Source organism: Astyanax mexicanus, chromosome 1 (assembly GCF_023375975.1).
Source record: "Astyanax mexicanus isolate ESR-SI-001 chromosome 1, AstMex3_surface, whole genome shotgun sequence".
NCBI classification, from domain to species: Eukaryota; Metazoa; Chordata; class Actinopteri; order Characiformes; family Acestrorhamphidae; genus Astyanax; species Astyanax mexicanus.
Window position 1 is genome coordinate 64975001 of NC_064408.1, and position 19963 is coordinate 64994963.

Sequence of the window (19963 nt, forward strand, 5' to 3'; positions counted from 1 at the left end):
ACTAGGTTTGACTAGGTCACTCCAAAACCTTCATATAGTCATTCAGAGGTGAACTACTTTGTGTTCTTTGGATCATTGTCCTGTTGCAGAACCCAAGTATGCCTGAGCTTGAGGTCACAAACAGATGGCCAGACATTCTCCTTCAGGATTGTCTGGTAAATCATCAAGATGCTGTGAGATGGGTCACAGTGAGGCCTGCAGTTCTTTAAATGTTGTTCTGGGTTTTTGTGTGACCTCCTGGATGAGTTGTTCATGTCCTTTTGGCAAATTTTGGTTAGCTGGTCACTCCTGGGAAGGTTCACCAGTGTTCCATGTTTTCTCTATTTGTGAACAATAGCTCTCACTGTGGTCTGCTGGAGTCCCAAAGCCTTAGAAATGACTCTGTAACCTTTTCCAGATTGATAGATGTCTCTGACTGTTTTCTCATCTGTTTCAGAATTTCTTAAGATCGCTGCATAATGTGTTGCTTTTTGAGACCTTTTAGCTGCTTCATGTTGTTAGACAGGTTCTATTTAAGTGATTTACTAACTTTAGTAGGTAAAGTAGTAAGTAAATAAGTAACATAAGTCAAATTAAATTAAGCTGGAAATGTTTTATTAATTTATGTTTACTCTGTACACAAGGCTCCACTGGCAGCAAAGTTTTCCATTATCTCCATCTTGAAAGGCATTTTCTAAGAGCTCTGTTTTCAGTGATGTATTTTCATGTGCATTTTCATGTGGATGACAGAACAAAAAGCAGACAAAACCCTTCATTTTTAAAAATATCTAGATTTGAGTAGACGGGACCTAAAGTGTGAGTTAAATAAATGAATTACACTTTCCGACTGTAGGGGGCGCCCAGGAATACCAGTTCTCACATAATGCTGCTTTAAGATAAGTTTGTCTTCTATATACTCAGCTATTCACAGCAACCACAATTAAGATATCCAGCATGCCACTCTATGCTGAAGTGGTCCAACTTGGATCTCTTGGAAAAAATACGATTCCAAAAAGGAGCTTTATGGTAATATCACTTATAGATCTAAGCACAAGTAGAGACCAATCCAGTCGCTTTCTGTGTTACACACTCACACTGTCTCACTTTTGCTGCTCTGGTTTGAAGAGTGCAAGCAACCCTGATTTGAAAATTGAAAATCCCTGATTTTTGGGATATTAATGGTGACTTGCACGCATTAGGAAGATGCCATCAATATGTGTGAGAATCACAGACCTCGGAGGACAGAGATCTGTGCAGTATGACAGAACAAAACCATGTGTTACTAATTACTATTATTGCTGAAATGATCATAGTAGGTAATAAAATATTTTAGGTTCTAGCGTTTGTCTTACCAGGTTTATTTTGCATTGTCATACTTAGAGGCTAAGCATCAGATCAGCCACCTGGTTCTACTTTACACTATCTGCTTTGGTTTGTTATAAGACAATTTCTATTGGTTTTTATCATAATAATCATTGTAGTGAAAATTAGGGGTGGGCGATATGGCTCTAAAATAATATCACGATATTTCAGGGTATTTTTGCGATAACAATATACTTGGCGGTATAGGAAAACAGAAAAATAATTGATTAATTTCAGGAATATAGTATAAGAGTATAACAGCATAATCATTATGTGGCTAAATAAACTATATAGCGTAAAATAATTGCAGAATATTTAGTGCATGCATATAAACGGCAAACTAAAACAATTATACAATAAATACACCTAAAGCTTCACTATAAATAATAGACTACATTTAAGACAGAACATCTCTATTATCACGGTATGGATTTTTAATATCATGATATTTTTGTGTCACGATATATTGTATACGATATAATATCGCCCACCCCTAGTGAAAACCACTTTCACAATCATGTTAACAGAATTTTTACACCACAGTGCTTTTAGATTGTTAATTATTAATTGGCTTTTAGTCAGATGATAAATAATAGTACAGTATACAGTAACTTTGTGATGGAGCTGCACTTTTAATATATGTATGTAGAGTCCTCTGTATAAGCTTCAGAATACATTTCAAGAATATGAAAGAGGTGCAGATTTGTACAAATGAATAAAACATTTATAGAGGGAAGGGAGGGAGGAGTAGATACTGACCCATATTTTTTGCTAGTTTCTGTTTTCTTTCAATCTCCTACAAAAAAAAATAATCTCCTATTAAAACCCAAATAATATACTGTATTTCAATTTATCTTAAGAAGAGGTGATACCTTATGAAGCCCCAAATAGTTGAGATTATTGTTATTAACATGGTAATCCCTCGGATGGATTAAGCAAGTCCTATTTACAAATGTTTAGATGTCAGTGATGTGTTTGTGTACTCGGATGGGGTGTGCGTGCGTGTGTGTGTGTGTGGGTGACGGCTGGGTACGAGTTTGCATCCACGCAAGCACGCTGACCTGTATTCATTAGGCCATCAGAGGTCCTGCATCAGTGTTATTCATGCTGCTTATTACCATAGAGGTTCAAAGCTGATTAAAAAGTGTGTGTGCGGCACTGAAGCAGTGTGTCTCCCCCAGCCTGAATAGAGATATAATTGAGCCCAGGCTGAATGAAAGGGCTGTTGTGGATCAAAGCTCTGTGTCATGAATAAATCACAAATCATAAGAGCAGAAAACAGAGAAGCATGCAGACTGGGCGGCCCACACACACACACACACATACACGCTGCTCGACCTCAGGGAGCACACCCGTGTGCATGTGTCAGTGTGTGTCTGGGTTCACACCCACAGCTAGAGATTTATGGTGAATTTCAGACCTAATGCCTAAGATCAAACACCAAGCCTAACTTGCTGTAAACCTCCCTTTTCTCCTCAGAGAGCTGTAAAAGCTTTTTAGTGGAGGCCGGTTCTTTTCTCTGCACGCTGTGAATAAAATAATCTCCCTCACGCTTCATAAATAGGACTCAAATCAATTATTTACCAGAAATAATTTTATATATAGAGCCTCAATGTGTTGGTGGAAGAAGATGGAGCAGTGAAACGACTTACCTCAGCACCTACGTCAACTCACCATTCAGATGCAGTGTGCTAAATTCAGTGGCATGATTTAAGGTGGCCACATTTTGGTCATTAATTGCAAATAGAAGTGCCGTATTTTTCGCACTGTAAAGTGCACTTAAAACCCTATCATTTTCCCTTTAACCCATATCCCTTTAAAAAACTTCAGTGCCCCTTATAATCCGGTACACCTTATGTATGAATTTTACCAGTCACATTGTAAGGAGCAGTAAAGCCACTCTGCTGAAGTACACTGTTATAAAGGAGTTTTCAGTGAAGTTTCTCCAGCACTAAGGCTGGAACAGCCTTAGCATTAGCCACAGCGCTAGCTCATTCGCCATTTAGTGGAGAGTATATTAGACTGTAGACTGCGTGTTTGCAATGTTAAAACAAGCTACGTGGGATGAACCTTTAGCTGAAAGTGCCCTGGGTTACTAACCAGGGCTAGTGCTGCTGCTAACCATGGCTAGCACTGCTGCTAAGAGATCTAGGAGATCTGGAGATCTAAGCTTACTGTAAAAACTGTAAACGCCTTAAAATCTGGTGCGCCTTATACATGAAAATAGATATTCATTGCGCTTTATAATGTTGTGAACCTTATAGTCCGTAAAATACAGTACAAACTGGATAAAGAAAAAATTATAATGATTTTTTGGTTGTTAGCATTACTTGGCTCTGAAATCTGCTTAATTGGTTAGTTATCTGGCTCTAAGGTCTTTTTTTATTTTCTGGTAAGAATTATGACTGCAAATATCACATTATTTGCTGGTAAGCATTGATTAGCTATAGAAAGAAAATATGGGCTTTAATTGTTATTTAGCATTAAACGGATAAGAAACAAACTCTTTGTTTGCTTGTAAGCATTAGATAAAACTAGAAAAATATTGCATTCATTTTCAGTTAGCATTCCATGTTTTATTTACTAAGACAAATAAAATAGAAAACATAATATCTTATTGTATATATTATGTTCCACATGTTTTTAACAAAACCACTCAGCATTTACTTTTTTTTTTTCAGGTAAAACTGTGTTTTTCTGATTATTCTTTTTTTAAGCTTTATAGTAATGTAGTATAAATGCAGTCATGCATTATTAGAACAGTTCAGAGCAAGGTAACTGCAGTGACTGACTTGCTGACTTGCTGCATACAGCTAAAGCTGTAATTTGAAACATTTAATTACAGCTTACATTAAGATAACTGGGTCGTACAGTTAATTTTAAATTTAAATGAAAATGATTACAGTCATTTAACAAGTAAATCAAAATGACAGCTTAAGAAAAAGTAGCATTAAAAGATAAGAAAACATGGTGAATGTATCCTGTTTACACATGTATCATTTGGCTAGTGCCTTTTTTAAATTCTGCAATATTTTTTTATATGTACAGTCATCATGTAAAGTGTAAAGTGTGCAGCTAATGATTAATTTACTAAAAGTCAGCTTTACAATCTATAAACAAAACAAGAGTATCAAAGTAGTCTTGGCTAGATTGTGTCATATCTTTGACAATAAAGTAGAACAGAATGTATCAACAATAAAAGTGTGAATGTAGTTTTATTTTCCTGACTTCTATTAAACATTTTGTAGAATCTGATGAATTATGGGTAGAGATGTGCTTCTCTCATTCTTTACTGTGGAAGATGTAGTTGTACCAGTGAGCTAGTTCTGCACTTTAGACTGGTGAGCTCCCACTGTGAAGTGTTTGTTTGCTTCAGAACGGTGCTTTATTACAGCCCCTAAAAACTGTATAAAAGAAAATCAAAGTTTTTATCCAAAATTTTAGGAGTCTTTAGAGTGATGAAATATAGAACAGATGGCTGTCAAAATCCCACAACTGGTTTTGTTAATGTTTAGAGATACATTTCACTTTTATTTATTTAAATAAATAGAATGTATTACAGTATGTTGTGTTAGGTTTTGCCCTTTGCCTCTGTTAATTAAAAAAATCGGTTGATTGATTAAAGCATATTTAGTAGCACACCTATATGTTTCTTATTACCACCATCAAAATCATATCTGTCCAAAATTGGAACATGCATCTTTAAAATGATAATGACTTTACAAGTGAAACAATTTGTTTTTTATTATTATTTAATTTTTGATTCATTGTAACACATTAGTGTGCTATAAAGAGCAGCTTCTGAGTAGGAGATGTGGGAGATTTTTGTGTTTTAATTTATTCAATTTAATATCATATTTAATATATATTTTTTATTTATTTAATATTATTTTATTTTTATTATTAATTCAAAATGTATTTATTTTATTTTTTTATTATTTATTTACCAGAAACAGATTAATAGTGTTGAGGGTCTTATAAATATTGCATTAGATGTGTCTCAGGAAATGAGCAGCAGTTTTAAACCTTTAGTTAACTAATGGAAATTCATCTACAATAACAGATTTCAGATCAACGTTGTGTCAAAAATCATAAGTGAAGTCTTTTTATCCTACATATTTATGGTAACAATTTACCAACTTATTCAGCTAACATTCAACTAAATGTCTATTAAATGCAACTGAACCCTATGTTAAATGCACATGATTCAAAAAAGAACCTAAGCTTACACCTAGCCTTAACTATTAATTAACCCTAAAATCTAAACCTAATCCTAACACTTATCTCAACCTAAACTTTAAATCTAACCCTTAACCTAATCCTAAAATGTTAAGATTGGAGTTTGGGTTGGAGTTGGATGTTGGTTTACATTCAATAGAAATATTTTACTTTCACCTTTCAGTTTAATTGCATTAAATAGACATGCAGTTTAATGTTAGTTGAATGCCATTTTAGCATCAATGAGGCCATCAAATGAACATCCAATCAAAGTGTTACCATATTTATTACCAAGCGTAAAAGTACTTTTAGAAACACCACGAGATCCCTTTAATCAGAATAAACCCATACAGACAGTGTAAGTTCCACACCCTAAATTATCATGTGCATTATCATAAATATATCTTCTACAAACATACCCACCCATTTATATACTGTGTTTAATTTAGACACTGGTCTGGTGTTGTGTCGTATGCCGCAGGTGTAATGTGAGATAGTTTGTGATGGGTTGTGTCTTTTGTTTGTGTGTTTCAGGTTTTGGTGGTGTCTACCAGGCTGCTGAGGCCGAATGATGTTCCACACCTTCTGTTCAACACCAACAGACTCTCACCTGACGTAGGCGTGTGAGACAAGAATGAGGACCACATACACACACTCTGATATACAAACATCAGTAATCTGCACACATTCCTCAAGAAATATACACACAAAACATACTTTCTGTTAGAGATATTTTGTCTATAAGGAAAACTCTGATAAAAAATGTAATTTACAAGATTTGACATGGATGATATCTGAAGTTTGATTTAGATTTTTAGTTTTGCACACTAGATGCTAAGCTAAATTTGCTAACAAACTGCACTTAGCCTTTTGCCAATCTGATATGCATGCCTTGAAACCTCTCTCAAAATAAATACTATCTAATTGATGTGGTTTAAAACATGGTATGGCTTACTTGAGTCTATAAACACAAGCATGTACCTCTCTGCAGAGCTGTATGGTTGAGTGGCCATTTTCAATAACTGCTTAGTTACATGCCATTTTACAACTCTGTTTATTTCATCTGTTTACATAGCTTTTTAATTGGATGCTTAAAATAAAAAAGTATGAAGGGTCATGTATTTACATTGATAAGTTTGGTAAAAGTCTAACTGTAACGTGTATTAGCAACAACTTTTGTAAACTAAAGACTTAAACTTCAGATACCAAAAATGTTTTGGCTGATTGACTCCATCTAAAGTCAGTGATACATCCTGATATTACATTTTTGATGAACTATTTCTTTAACAGGAACAAGGATAATAAATAATAGATAATAAATCCCACCTTTTACATTATACTGTTCATTAACACAGCTTTATATCGAACTAAATAAATTGTAATCCAAAGACAAAACAACACACTTGACAGCTCTGAAAATCATTAAGAGACCCCTCCAGTTTCTGAATCAGTTTCTCTGATTTTGCTATTTATGGGTTTATGTTTAAGTAAATAAAAACATTGTTGTTTTATTTTATAAACTACAGACAACATTTCTCCCAAATTCCAAATAAAAATATTCTCATTTAGAGCATTTATTTGCAGAAAATGAGAAATAACTGAAATAACAAAAAATGCAGAGCTCAAACAATGCTAAGAAAACAAGTTCATATTTATAAAGTCTGAAGAGTTCAGAAATCAATATTTGGTGGAATAACCCTGGTTTTTAATCACAGTTTTTTATGCATCTTGGTATGTTCTCCTCCACCAGTCTTACACACTGCTTTTGGATAACTTTTTTCCACTCCTGGTGTAAAAGCTCAAGCAGTTCTTCCATTTTCCTCTTGATTATATTCCAGAGGATTTCAATTTGGTAAAATCAAGGAAACTCATCATTTTTAAGTGATCTGTTATTTTTTTTCCTGATCTGTGTATTAAACTTTAATGTCTCATTGAAATATGACCGAGTAACAGCAGAATCTCTGTGCATTATTGTTGATTTATTCTCTTTGGTAGTAGACTATGTTTGTGACCAGGGAAGTGTGAGATAAAATCTGTGTTACTACTACATTGTTTGTTTAAATCCTTGCTAAGCATTTAAGGGTGTCTTATGCAAACAACTGAACACAGTCTCAAGCCCCAAGTGCCAACAGTAGTGTGAAATGTTAAAAAAAGTGTTAGAAAAATGTTAAAATGCTGTAGATAAAAAACCTCAGTCTCAGTTTCACAGCTTTGCATCAAAAACATGTGACTTAACAGGTTAAAATAAATTGGGAGATGAATGAGCTGATGTTTTTTGTATGTGTCTTACTGATGTTGAGATACAGTTATCAGTTTATCTGTTTGCTGTAAATTCTTATGAGTGTTTCTGTTGCTGCATGTAAATGACTTAACATTGGCACCCTCCATCGCAAACACACGTCACGCTTGCATACAGTGCATACAGAGTGTGAGCAGAGCAGATCTCACACATAGCTGACAGTCAGGGAAGTGTTGTTGTTCACGCTCCATTTATTTTCTCTCTCCTCTTTTCCTCCTGCATTTCCACACTTCTCTTCATTCTGCGCTGCTGCTGATTGTGTGAAGGCTGTTATCAGAGTTTCTTCCTACTGTTTTCCTCACATTCAGAGCTGTGAAAAAGTTTTTGTCCTGCCCTGATTTTCTCTGGTCCTGCATATTTGATATAGTCTATCCTTTTATAACTTTAAACAAAGATTAATATTAAGATATTAATCAGTACTTCAATCAATATTTATTATTACCTAAATTGTAAATAAGTGAAAACTTATTTAAAAAAAAAAAAGAAAAGTGTAACTGAACATTCAGTTTTTTGGGGGATTTTTACATTGTTCCAACTCCAGATTGTTCTGTCTGATTGGGTAAGTTTGCAGACTTCCTGTAGTAACGAATGTTGTTTAAATGTTTTGTCACGTTTTCAAATACTCAAAACAATGATACAAATACACTTGTAATGCCCAAAACATCAAAATGGGATACCACAGCAACCACTTGGACACACCTGAGCAACCACCTAAGACACCCATGTCATCCACATGGGATACCACAGAATCTGCCAAGCAACCACACTGTAGCCAAAGCATATCAACCACCTGGCATACAATAGCAACCAGCTATCAACTACTGCACAATGCCAAAGAAATCATTTAGCAACTGATATCAAACTACTGTATTTTTCGCACTATAAGGTGCACCTAAAATCTTTAATTTTCCCAAAAATCATCAGTGCACCTTTTAATCCGGTGCGCCTTACAGTTGTGGTCAAAAGTTTACATACACTTGTAAAAAAACATAATGTTATGGCTGTCTTGAGTTTTCAATAAGTTCTACAACTCTTATTTTTCTGTGATAGAGTGATCGGAACACATACATGTTTGTCACAAAAAACAGTCATAAAATTTGGTTCTTTCATAAATTTATTATGGGTCTGCTGAAAATGTCACCAAATCTGCTGGGTCAAAAATATACATACAGCAACATTAGTATTTGGTTACATGTCCCTTGGCCATTTTCACGGCAACTAGGCGCTTTTGGTAGCCATCCACAAGCTCCTGGCAAGCTTCAGGTCGAATGTTTGACCACTCTTCTTGACAGAATTGGTGCAGTTCAGCTAAATGTGATGGTTTTCTTGCATGAACCCGTTTCTTTAGCACTGTCCACATGTTCTCAATGGGGTTTAAGTCAGGACTTTGGGAAGGCCATTCTAAAACCTTAATTCTAGCCTGGTTTAGCCATTCCTTTACCACTTTTGATGTGTGTTTTGGGTCATTGTCTTGTTGGAACACCCAACTGCGCCCAAGACCCAACCTTCGGGCTGATGGTTTTAAGTTTTCCTGCAGAATTTGGAGGTAATCCTCCTTCTTCATTATCCCATTTACTTTCTGCAAAGAACCAGTTCCACTGGCAGCAAAACATCCCCAGAGCATAATACTACCACCACCATGCTTGACAGTAGGCATGGTGTTCCTGGGATTAAAGGCCTCACCTTTTCTCCTCCAAACATATTGCTGGGTGTTGTGGCCAAACAGCTCAATTTTTGTTTCGTCTGACCAGAGAACTTTCCTCCAGAAGGTTTTATCTTTGTCCATGTGATCAGCAGCAAACTTCAGCCGAGTCTTAAGGTGCCTTTTCTGGAGCAAGGGCTTCTTTCTTGCACGGCAGCCTCTCAGTCCATGGCGATGTAAAACACGCTTGACTGTGGAGACTAACACCTGTGTTCCATCAGCTTCCAAATCCTTGCAGACCTGCTTCTTGGTGATTCTTGGTTGACTCTTGACCATCCTGACCAATCTCCTCTCGGCAGCATGTGATAGCTTGCGTTTTCTTCCTGATCGTGGCAGTGACACAACTGTTCCATGCACTTTATACTTGCGTATAATTGTCTGCACAGTTGCTCTTGGGACCTGTAGCTGCTTTGAAATGGCTCCAAGTGACTTCCCTGACTTGTTCAAGTCAATAATTCGCTTTTTCAGATCCACACTGAGTTCCTTTGACTTTCCCATTGTAGCTTTTGTAGCTGAGTCTAATCACTGGGTCAAATGAGCCCTATTTAAATGGGCTCATGAGAAGTCAACAGCTGTAGTCAATCAGAATCACTTACAAGAAGTGAAGAGGCCATGACATGAAGCTAATTTGATTGACACAACTCGTTACATCACCAAAATTGACAAATTTTGTTGCTGTATGTATATTTTTGACCCAGCAGATTTGGTGACATTTTCAGCAGACCCATAATAAATTTATGAAAGAACCAAATTTTATGACTGTTTTTTGTGACAAACATGTATGTGTTCCGATCACTCTATCACAGAAAAATAAGAGTTGTAGAACTTATTGAAAACTCAAGACAGCCATAACATTATGTTTTTTTACAAGTGTATGTAAACTTTTGACCACAACTGTATGTATGAATTTTACCACTCAGGTTGTAAGAAGCAGTAAAACCACTCTGCTGAAGTACAGCTTTATAGTTCAGTTTCAGTTTAGTTCTCCAGCACCAAGACTTGAGACTGGAGCAGTATTAGCATTAGCCACTAGCCATGCTAAGTGCTAGCTCTTTCACCATTCAGAGGTGAGTATTCTTGGACTGTATCCTGCTGCTAACTCTGGCTAGCACTCCTAGAGCAGCATTAGCATTACCTGCTAACCTTGCTAAGTGCTAGCTCTTTCGCAGTTCAGAGGTGAGTATATCAGACTGTAGTCTGTGTGTTAATCGTGCTAAAACAAGCTAAGTGGGAAGAACAGCTAGCTAATATCACCCTGGCTTATCGAAATACTCAGGGTTCCTCAGTGTAGCGCTGTCAAGTGGCATTATCTGGAAATCTAAGCTTACTGTAAATAAACAGAAACGTAACAGTTTTCATGAGAGAAATCCGTGTAGATTAACATCCAGTGCTCATTTGACTTTAAAGGAAAATGTTTTTTTTAAGAATTGAAGTTTTTTTAAACTTTATCATCCAGCAGCAAGACCTGCTAAATTAGAAGGAAAACTTGGTGACACCCCTGTTCCTTACTAGTGTTACACAATGTACCTTGTAATGAAGTGAAGATCTCAGGTAACTCAAATGTGCAATCATTGTGAACATTAGGGGGCAATTAGTTTTTTTTTTCAGATCACTGTATTCATTAGTATTAGGGTTGCTTTAGCATGTATGATATTGCCTGGACACACAACCACACCTACAGGAAAAGTGCAGAAAGTTTTATAGTTGCAGAAGGATTCTACACGTTTGGGGAATCTGCACAGTTTATGTGGAATCTAATCTAGTCTCATTTTTACCCTAAACAAAACTTTATATTTCATGTAAGGATCCATACTCTTCAACATTATCTCCAGTAAAGGTTTTTTTTTTTTTGATCTATGAAATCACAACTCATTCTTAGTTCTCCATTCCCGAACCTCTTTGTATCCCTTAAAAGCAGATTGTTTCTTACTGTGCCTTGAAGGTGTATGATCTTGGTTTAAAATGTGCTACCTAATTAAAACACTTGTAACTCAGACATTAATAGCTTTTCAGCTGATGTAGGAAGAAAAAGTAGATAGAAATCAGGGACAGAGTGTGCTTATGTACAAATTCAGAATCCTTTGGTCTTAAGACTGACAAGTGAATAGCTTTTACCAAGCACGGTGTGGGGGGAGGGGATGTTTTCCAAGGATATGGGACCTTTAAAGAACACAAGGCTATAGATAAAAGTCTGCATGTCCAGCAGTTCCTGCACTGCCTGGTACTATGCAAATAGTGATTTATTGAAACCTGAAACTTTGTATTGTAAAATGAATGAAAGCAACAGGCTGAAGCCAGACATATTCATTCACACAGTTTTATTTTTCTCAACCACAGTATTTTTGACTGCAACCAATAAATAATGAACCTTAGCCCTTTGGCTTGATTTAAAGTGCATTTAGAAAGAAAAAGAAAATACAATTTGGCACAAATCCGATTTTTACACAGAACCAACAAATGTACACAGTGAGTGAGTGAGTGAGTGAAAAGCAAAGCACACGTTTTGTGCATTTAAACTTTACTGCCTCACTTTAACAATGCCCGCTTTCAGTTCACCTCTGCTGGGAGCGTGAAAGCCTTGACTGAAGAAAAAAAAAAAAAAGAAATAAAATTACTCACTCCCCTTTTATAACAGTCACTAAAAATACTCAAGAGCTTTGTCCTTCACAAGCCCTGTTGCAAGGAGAAGTGTCCACAGTTATAAAGCAGTGTGTGCGTACATTAACTTTCATTCAGTCTTGAGCATCTTTTGCATTCTTCCCATTTTAAGGCAGCTTCTGGCACCTGTTCCCAGCATCCTGCTGCATCTGCTCTTCCGTGATTGACAGCAGCACAGGTGGATTGTCCACCAGCAAGAAAGTTCACAAGTCGAAGGTCAACAGTGGCTGTTGAGCTTGGAGGTCAAAGTTCAGCTACCTTCTTTAGGAAGTGGCCTGCTGATCAGCGACCGAGCTTCTGAGGAACAAGTGGAAAACTCACCACTGCTTCAGCTTTTTGAGCCTCCTCTTCCTGTCCTCTGCTGAGCTCCCTCCATTGACCTCTTGCTTTTCAGTCTTCTCTGGCCCACATCCAGGCCAAGTCTCCATATTCAATCTTCACACGGATGTCACCGTCCGCACCTTGGCGGAAAGAGCCTGCTTGAAGCGCCTCTTTAAGTCCTGCATGTTGGGTGACTTTGGTCTGGGGATGAGGGGAGACCTCCTCTTTTCTGACCCCACAGTAGTCACTGACGGCTGGGAGGGCAGCGGCTGCTGTTTGGCCAGCTCCCTGCACAGCCTGTGGAAGGCACCATGCACCTGACTGTAATCTTCACTGGCCGACACCTCGTAGAAGAAGCAGCCAAGCGCCGAGGCAAGGAGGGGTCCCTGCTGTGCGTCTACCCGCCTCACATGCAGAAGGTCTGCCTTGTTGGCCAGCAGGATGATGGGCGGGATGTTGGAGCGTTCGCCGTGGGCATTGCTTACCAGCTGGTGGAGCTGGCTGATTAGGTCGAAGCTGCGGTGGTCCGTCACAGAGTACACCATTACTACAGCATCGGCCCACTGAATGGAACGGGTCACGTGATCAGTGCAGCTAAGGCCGTTGGCATTTACCTAAAAGAGAAGCAAGTGGATGGGTTAGTTATCTGACACTTCAAAGAAATCAAGAATGAATATAAAGAATCACCCAGTAAAAAATAAGGTTTTATTGGGTGAGCACTCAAAATATAACAGACCAATAAAAGCAATCAGACTGCATAACCGTACTGCGCTTAGTGCAGAGCCGTTAAAGATTCCAGGACTCGTGTTTCATGATTCTAAGCAGGGAAGGCAGTGTGAGGGTGCTGCTGATTGAGGACTTAAAGGGGGAGCTAGTATCGGTTGGCTTTAGACGCTCCGAAGGGAAAATAAGCCCGGCTAGACTTACAGTCTCTTTTCTCTCAAGAGTCTGAAGAAAAGCCATTCTGCGGCTTTGGACTGCTGCCCAGACGAGGAAATGAACCTCGCACCCCAAAACTTGGCTCTGAATCTACAGACTACAGACAACCCCAGAGCTCAGCGTCGCCCAAACGACCCTGTAATTGAATTAAAACGCTCTCAAAATGCTCAAAGTCTTAGGAATCATTTGGGTTTTGGCTCAGACCAGTCTTGGGTCCACAACCACAAGCTCTACTATTGAGTATTTAACTTAATGCTGAGGGGTCTGGATATGTCAAGAGATGTTTGAGCTCAGGAGCTGGAGGGCGTTTTTTTCCCTCCTCAAACCGTTAAGAGTGATCAATTACCCCCAAGTGTTCAAAAAGCACACAAAACACAAAAGGAGGAGAGCTGGGGAGGACAAAAGGCTGAGCTATGCACTCTTCCACAAGCAGCTGCCCATTGTCCCAAACAGCCCTCGAGTTAACCCAGGCTTGACCACTCACTTCACAGTGCATGCACACATTTAAAAAGTTTGTGCATTCTTTCAGAGGCAACTTTTGATATTAAAACTTACTTGAACTCCAGGGGTGTCCTGAACCTGAATCGCCACTTGGTCTCCATCGAGCTGGACCTCTCTGGAGTACAGGTTTCCTGCAGATATCAAATAAAGATCAGACGTTAATAACATGAGTCAGCCTACAGTTACAGCTATGTATGTAGAAGTATGTTCACAGTGAGAATCTTATGAGTGTCAGAAGAAGGGCCATTCTGAAACTTTACTCACCAGCGTTTCTCTCGTAGTCACCAATGAAGCGTTTGGTGAGGAAACGAACCACAAGAGCTGCAAGAGAGACAAGAGGAGAAGAGAGTGAGACAACTGCTAAAAACAAAACAGTAACAAAACATACAAAAGTGTGCCTGTTCTTAGGAATGAGCATTAAAAATGTTTAAAAAATTTAAACCATCCAAAGCTGATCTGAGCTATTTACTAGATTTGATTTAAACTCAAATAACAGATCTCTGTAACTCAGTGTTAGTATAGATCTGTATCAAATCTACAGATCTTTACTAACTAAATAGTATTTCTGATTATCAGGATGACAATCTTCATGTCTTTATGACTAGTCATGTTGCCATTGATTTAAAAGGAATCTCACTCTATCCTATAATCTCTAATACATTTTTTGGTAGTAACTCCTTTTTTTTACTAGTAGGAATCTACACTGTAGTCAATTCGTACTAGTAAAAGAAAAGGTAAGTATATGATGTGACTATAGTCAGATTTATTTTAGATAGTAAAGATTTTAAAGCTGATATCAGAAGAGAAAGACATACAGATAAGAATACGCTGTGAACTACAGAGATCTGCGGATGTGAGTTTGTATCACTGCTGTTGTTTCAGTGTTAAACGGCTAAATCTCTCTAGCTGTAAAACTCTTTAAATCACTCACCGGTCTTGCCGACTCCGCTGCCCCCGATCACGGCTATCTTGAGGACGCGGCTGGTGGTGCAGTCTGAGGCGGCGGGGTACTCCGCTATTGTGCTCATGTTCTGGACCAGGCGCATCGTGAACACAACGCGCGGGCTCTCTACTCTAGGCGATGTGTATATATATATATATATATATATCCACACGGTGTCGGTGAGTCGAGCTCGGAGACGCGGGTCTCTGGTGTGTCCGGCGGTGTCAGTGACTCGGGTACTCCAGTGAGAGCTCTGTGTATCTGTTCTACAGTCTGAACCCTGCTCCTGTTCTTCTGTTTGAGCTCAGCTCCGCTGTTTACTCCGGTTCTGATCTCCCACAAACCGCTCAGCTGGTTTTATAGCGCCGCGGAGCCGCTCGACCCTGATTGGCTGCTGCCGGCAGTGGTCGCGCGCTCTGACTCCGCCCCCTGCTTCACGTGGACTCGCGAATGAGGGAGAGGAGTGGGAGAGTCAGAGCGAGGCTCTCTGTTCTACTACATACAGAGAGAGAGAGAGAGAGAGAGAGGGAGAGGTGGTTAAAAGCTCCTCCACTACTCGCTCAGCTCGTGTTTTCCCCGCGCTTTGTGTGGGAGAAGTGACGGAGGTTCAGTCAGACTGAGCGCAGGCAGGAGCTGCAGTAGCTGCCTCTGCCTCAATCCGCTGTCCTTCACTTTATAAGAACTCTGACGACAACTGTGGTTACAGCGCTTTATCCAGCATTTTATTCTGTGAGGAAAACGTCTCTTATCCTGACCTCCATCCTGTATCAAAACACAGATTTTTTTAAGTCTCTCTCTTTCTCTCTCTACTGTTGGACACACACACACACACACACAGATGTATACACTACCAGTTATACGTTTTAGAACACCTTCATTTTCTTCTCTTTATATTTTTGCTATTTGAGCTCTTCAGATTCAGTTAATAAGCAACAAAATTCAGTGTACAAACTTTTGCAGTCATTTTAGTATTTTACATTAGTATATTGTAAAAGTATACTGTAAAAAAGCCCAAAAGATCCAATAGTGACACATGTCACAGACCCTTTAAAATCTGTGTAAAGTTTTCTTACAGCACTCTGTCTTTCACTTTAGCTCATGAAGTCCCCCAGTGAGTTAAACTGAACATCCTGAGAGCATCCAAACACAGTGAGTGAATCTGTGTTTTGTTCATTTGATCTTATTTACAGACTGTAGGAGTGCTGAGTTATGGTTGCAGACAGAACCAGCTCATTTTAAAAGTGTATTGTTTGTCTTCTACAGGTCTGTTACAACCATTAAAATTAAAACCATTCAAATGTTTTAATGAAATGTTTTACACGCCTTTATAACTAGTTCTGATTCTAGAACAAAATGTTAAAATACAAATAAAGATCAGAAGTCAACAGTTACAGCTAGCTGTAAGCATGTATGTTTACAATGAGTATTTTAATCACAGAAGTGATTCTGAAACTTTACGTGCTTCCTTACTATTTAAAAAAAATATCATGAAAAAGTAATGTGCCCACAAAAAAAATATAAAAAAAACATGAGTTAGTTGCTCATTGAATTTATCTAATAAAATGTTGAAATTGGTATCAGTTTTTCAGAAATGGGTCTGGGCTTTTATGGGTTAAAAAAAGAGGGGGTGATTTTTTGGAAACAGTTCACTGGTTAACAGATTACACCTGTTAACCAGTGAATATAATGTAACCTGCAATGTAAATAAACTGAGCTTTTGAAAAATGTCAGTTTACAAAATCTTTGTCTGTAGTAAAGCAGATTGTGTTACTGGACTCTCCACTGTAGCATTTACACACTTACACACACACAGCACATTCACACATTCTTACTTTGTCTTTTCTTTAAAGAAAGTACAGATGAAGCCAGAGAGATTTGTGTGCTCTTTTCTACACCTTTACAAGGCTTTTGGAAACTGGAGAAAACTGCTACAGGAAGAGGTTTGGCAGACCCACCTGGCAACAACGACTTTAGCATTAACTTTGGACTAAGTCTCAGTTTCAGCAGTAAAGAGAGCAATCAGAGGTCCGACAGGTGAATTAGTGTAGTAATAAAGTTATAACCAGGATAAGAAAATAAAAAACAACTTGTCTGGGCCATACAGCATTGCTACTAGACAACTGAAAAATAGAGGTGTTTTTATGACTTTTGACCAGTAGTGTATATATATATATGGACGTCTGTCAGCTGTCTTGCCTGTTTTCCTCAAAAAACAAGATGCTGTCGTCACCTGTTTACTTTTCTAGGGTTTATGGAGTAAACAGCACCTGCAGCAGCTGACACTCTGGACACTGCCCTGCTCTGTTCAGGCAGCTGCAGTACAGCTCTGTTTCAACTAGGATATGGGTGGGCATTAATTTTGTGGTCGAAATCCCTTTTTTGTTGTTGGTTTTAGTACTTTTTTCTTGTTCAGTGAGACAGTAATGTAGTCTTTTTAGGGGGTTTCAACAAGCGAAGTAAAGTCCAGTTCTGTTTCTTAGGTGGAAATTTAAGACAAAGGGCAGATTGTGGCCCCCAGGCTGTATAAAATACCCAGGTCTGAGCTAGTCAGGTTCTGTTGGGTCACATAGGAGTATATACAGTATGTGATGTGTCATATGTTATATATTGTTAGAGAATCAATAACTTAGTTGTTTTTTTTGTTGGTTGGGGCTGAGGCTTTATATGTCTCTGAGCTGCAATGTGTACGAAAACTTTAATTATCCCTTTATAATTTTACATTTTAATCGTACATTTTAAGATACTATTGAGTTCTGATACGAACAGAAATGAGCCACATAATATCCCTAATGCTGGTAAAAAACTGAAATAAATATAAAACAAAACTATACAAAACACATGGACAATAAAAGTGCACATGCTATAGAATCTCAATTCCCACCAGAATTTGAATGGATTGCTTCCGAATTGCAGGAAAAGCCAATTTCAATCAGTTTTGTTTTGCAGAGAAATTGCTAGGTCTGCCCTTCACACAGACAAGCAATTTCAGTCTTATGAATGAATCACTTCACCCTTACACACCAAATGTTAGAGAAAGAAAAAGAAAAATACCTTAAATTGAGGCTTTGGTACAATTTATGTGTAACGCCCTGGTTGCTTTTCAAATAGAGGAACATGAAATTGCAATAAACAAGCCTTTGTCATTGTTTGGTATTAGCTGATGGGCCATTACACCTTAATCCAGTGTTTTTTATCCCCTACCTTTTTTTTTTACTGTACTAAAGAGTAGTGTGTTTGGTTTGGTCTGCTCTGATGTTTTGAGCATGTGCTGACATGTCCAGTTCCCTCCACAAGGGTGGTGGGGGAGCCTGTGTAATGGGGAATGCCTTTTCTCAGAGAGCCATTTCAGTCACACACACACTAAGCTCAATTGCTTGCACAATCATCCCCAGACGGACCGTCATGCACTGTCAGCTCAGAAGCCGCAGAAAGCACCGCAATTACCGTCCAGCATTTAGGCCCTCATTTACAGCAATCCATCAAATGGCCAGGCCCACAGCCACGATGCCTGGAGATAACACCATCACCTTAGTCTGTCTGTGTGTGTGTGTGTTTCCGTTCATACTCGCGTGCGGTCTGTTTATGAGATGTTTATGTCGGAGTCTATTTGGTTTGGTGGTAGTCTTTGAAGTTTTTTTTTTTTGTGTGTGTGTGTGTAGTACATGTGCTTAATACCAGCCTAGCATGTTGTTCTGTGGTCATGTCAGGTAGAGTGCTTCAGAAGATTAAAGCCTCAGACATGTTTTTCAACTGAATGATCTTTTTTCTCTCTCTTTAAAACACGTGTGCACACACACCCACACTTACTGTACTACAGTGGCTGGGGGCTTTTAGTTCACTCACTTTTAGTGCCCTCCCCTCACTAACCTACATGTTTTCCTTTACCTTCTCCCTTTCTTTGTCCTACTTTCTCTCCTCTCTCCCTCTCTCTTGTCTTTCATCGCCGCTCATGCGTTGGCCTGTGTTGGTATGTTGGCAGCGGGCCCTGTGTGATTAGCAGCTGGTATGTATATTTGATAAGCGGGACGATGAAAAGCGGCTCCCGGCGAAATTCAAAATTAATGGTGCTGATTCCCCAGACCTGTTCTGTTAAGACACATACACGCCAAATCCGTGCACGCTACATACTTCTGCTCACCACATCAGAGTGCTTTCAGTGGGCGTGTGTCCCTTTTGTCTACCAGCAGGAGCTTGTCATGAAAATAAAGCCCAGAATTTCATGAGAGCGTGTCTTTAATTCAGGATGATGAACACTGAAAATATCTGGTCACTGGTCTCCAGCACTCATAAACTTTACTGTAGTATCTGCACTACAAGGCACACTGGATTATAAGGTGCACTATCAATATATGTCTAATTTCTGGTCTATTTTCAAACACAAGGTGCACCGGATTATAAGGCGCATTATGCGACACTAGTAAGGAACAGGGCTGTAGCTATGTTTTTTCTTCTTATTCAGCTGGTAAAGCTAAGCTAAGTTAAGTTAATACAACTGTAATTCTTAAAAAAACATTTTCTATTAAAGTCAACTGAGTGCTGGATGTTAATCTACACAGATTTCTCTCCTGAAAACTTCTCTCCTGAGTAAAGCACTTCTCTTTATTAGACAGTAAGCTTAGATTTCCAGGTTTTCATTCAGACTGGGTACATCGGCATTAGCATAACCTGACTGGTAAAATATATATACCTAAATTGCACCGGATTGTAAGGTAATGATTTTATGATTTTTAGGAATATTAAAGAATTTTAAGTGCACCTTATAGTGCAGAAAATATGGTACATACAAGATATATTCCAGCAGCTGGGGTTTCATGTATTCCTTGATTTAAGCATTTTTGTTTATCTAAGGGACACAGAGAATACATGCATCAGAGGGTCTTTCAAGTGTCTATTAGTAAAGCCGCTAGTTTCATATATTTCAACACTGTGACACCTAAAAAACCTTTTGATTAAGTGATTTGTTAATTTCACCAGTAGGTTAATCTTTGCCTCGTAAACTGTAATTAGTGCTAGCCTGGGTAGTGATACTAACAACTACACA

The 19963-nt window shown here is 38.4% G+C and overlaps 2 protein-coding genes across 2 annotated transcripts in view; one reads left to right on the forward strand and one right to left on the reverse strand.

The window, feature by feature from the left end:
- scfd2 (sec1 family domain containing 2) overlaps positions 1–7828 on the forward strand; it is a 226660-nt gene extending 218832 nt beyond the window's left edge. Inside the window, exon 9 of the mRNA XM_049481835.1 lies at positions 6094–7828. Within this exon, the coding sequence (XP_049337792.1) occupies positions 6094–6186 (93 nt within the window). The 3' untranslated portion in view covers positions 6187–7828. The remainder of the gene's footprint in view (positions 1–6093) is intronic.
- Positions 7829–11863: 4035 nt separating this feature from the next.
- Positions 11864–15271, reverse strand: rasl11b (RAS-like, family 11, member B). The gene is made up of 4 exons (XM_007257035.3): positions 14911–15271; positions 14244–14300; positions 14034–14110; positions 11864–13153 (listed from the first exon to the last, which is right to left on the reverse strand). The coding sequence occupies exons 1-4, from the start codon at positions 15023–15025 to the stop codon at positions 12656–12658; spliced, it is 747 nt and encodes a 248-aa protein (XP_007257097.2). The 5' UTR covers positions 15026–15271; the 3' UTR covers positions 11864–12655.
- Positions 15272–19963: the final 4692 nt, after the last annotated feature.

Coding starts and splice junctions, on each gene's coding strand:
- rasl11b (XM_007257035.3), bottom strand. CDS start 15,025: ATGCGCCTGGTCCAGAACATGAGCACAATAGCGGAGTACCCCGCCGCC. Junction 14,301..14,910: donor CAGCGGAGTCGGCAAGACCG/GTGAGTGATTTA, acceptor TCTCTCTTGCAG/CTCTTGTGGTTCGTTTCCTC. Junction 14,111..14,243: donor TGACTACGAGAGAAACGCTG/GTGAGTAAAGTT, acceptor TGATATCTGCAG/GAAACCTGTACTCCAGAGAG.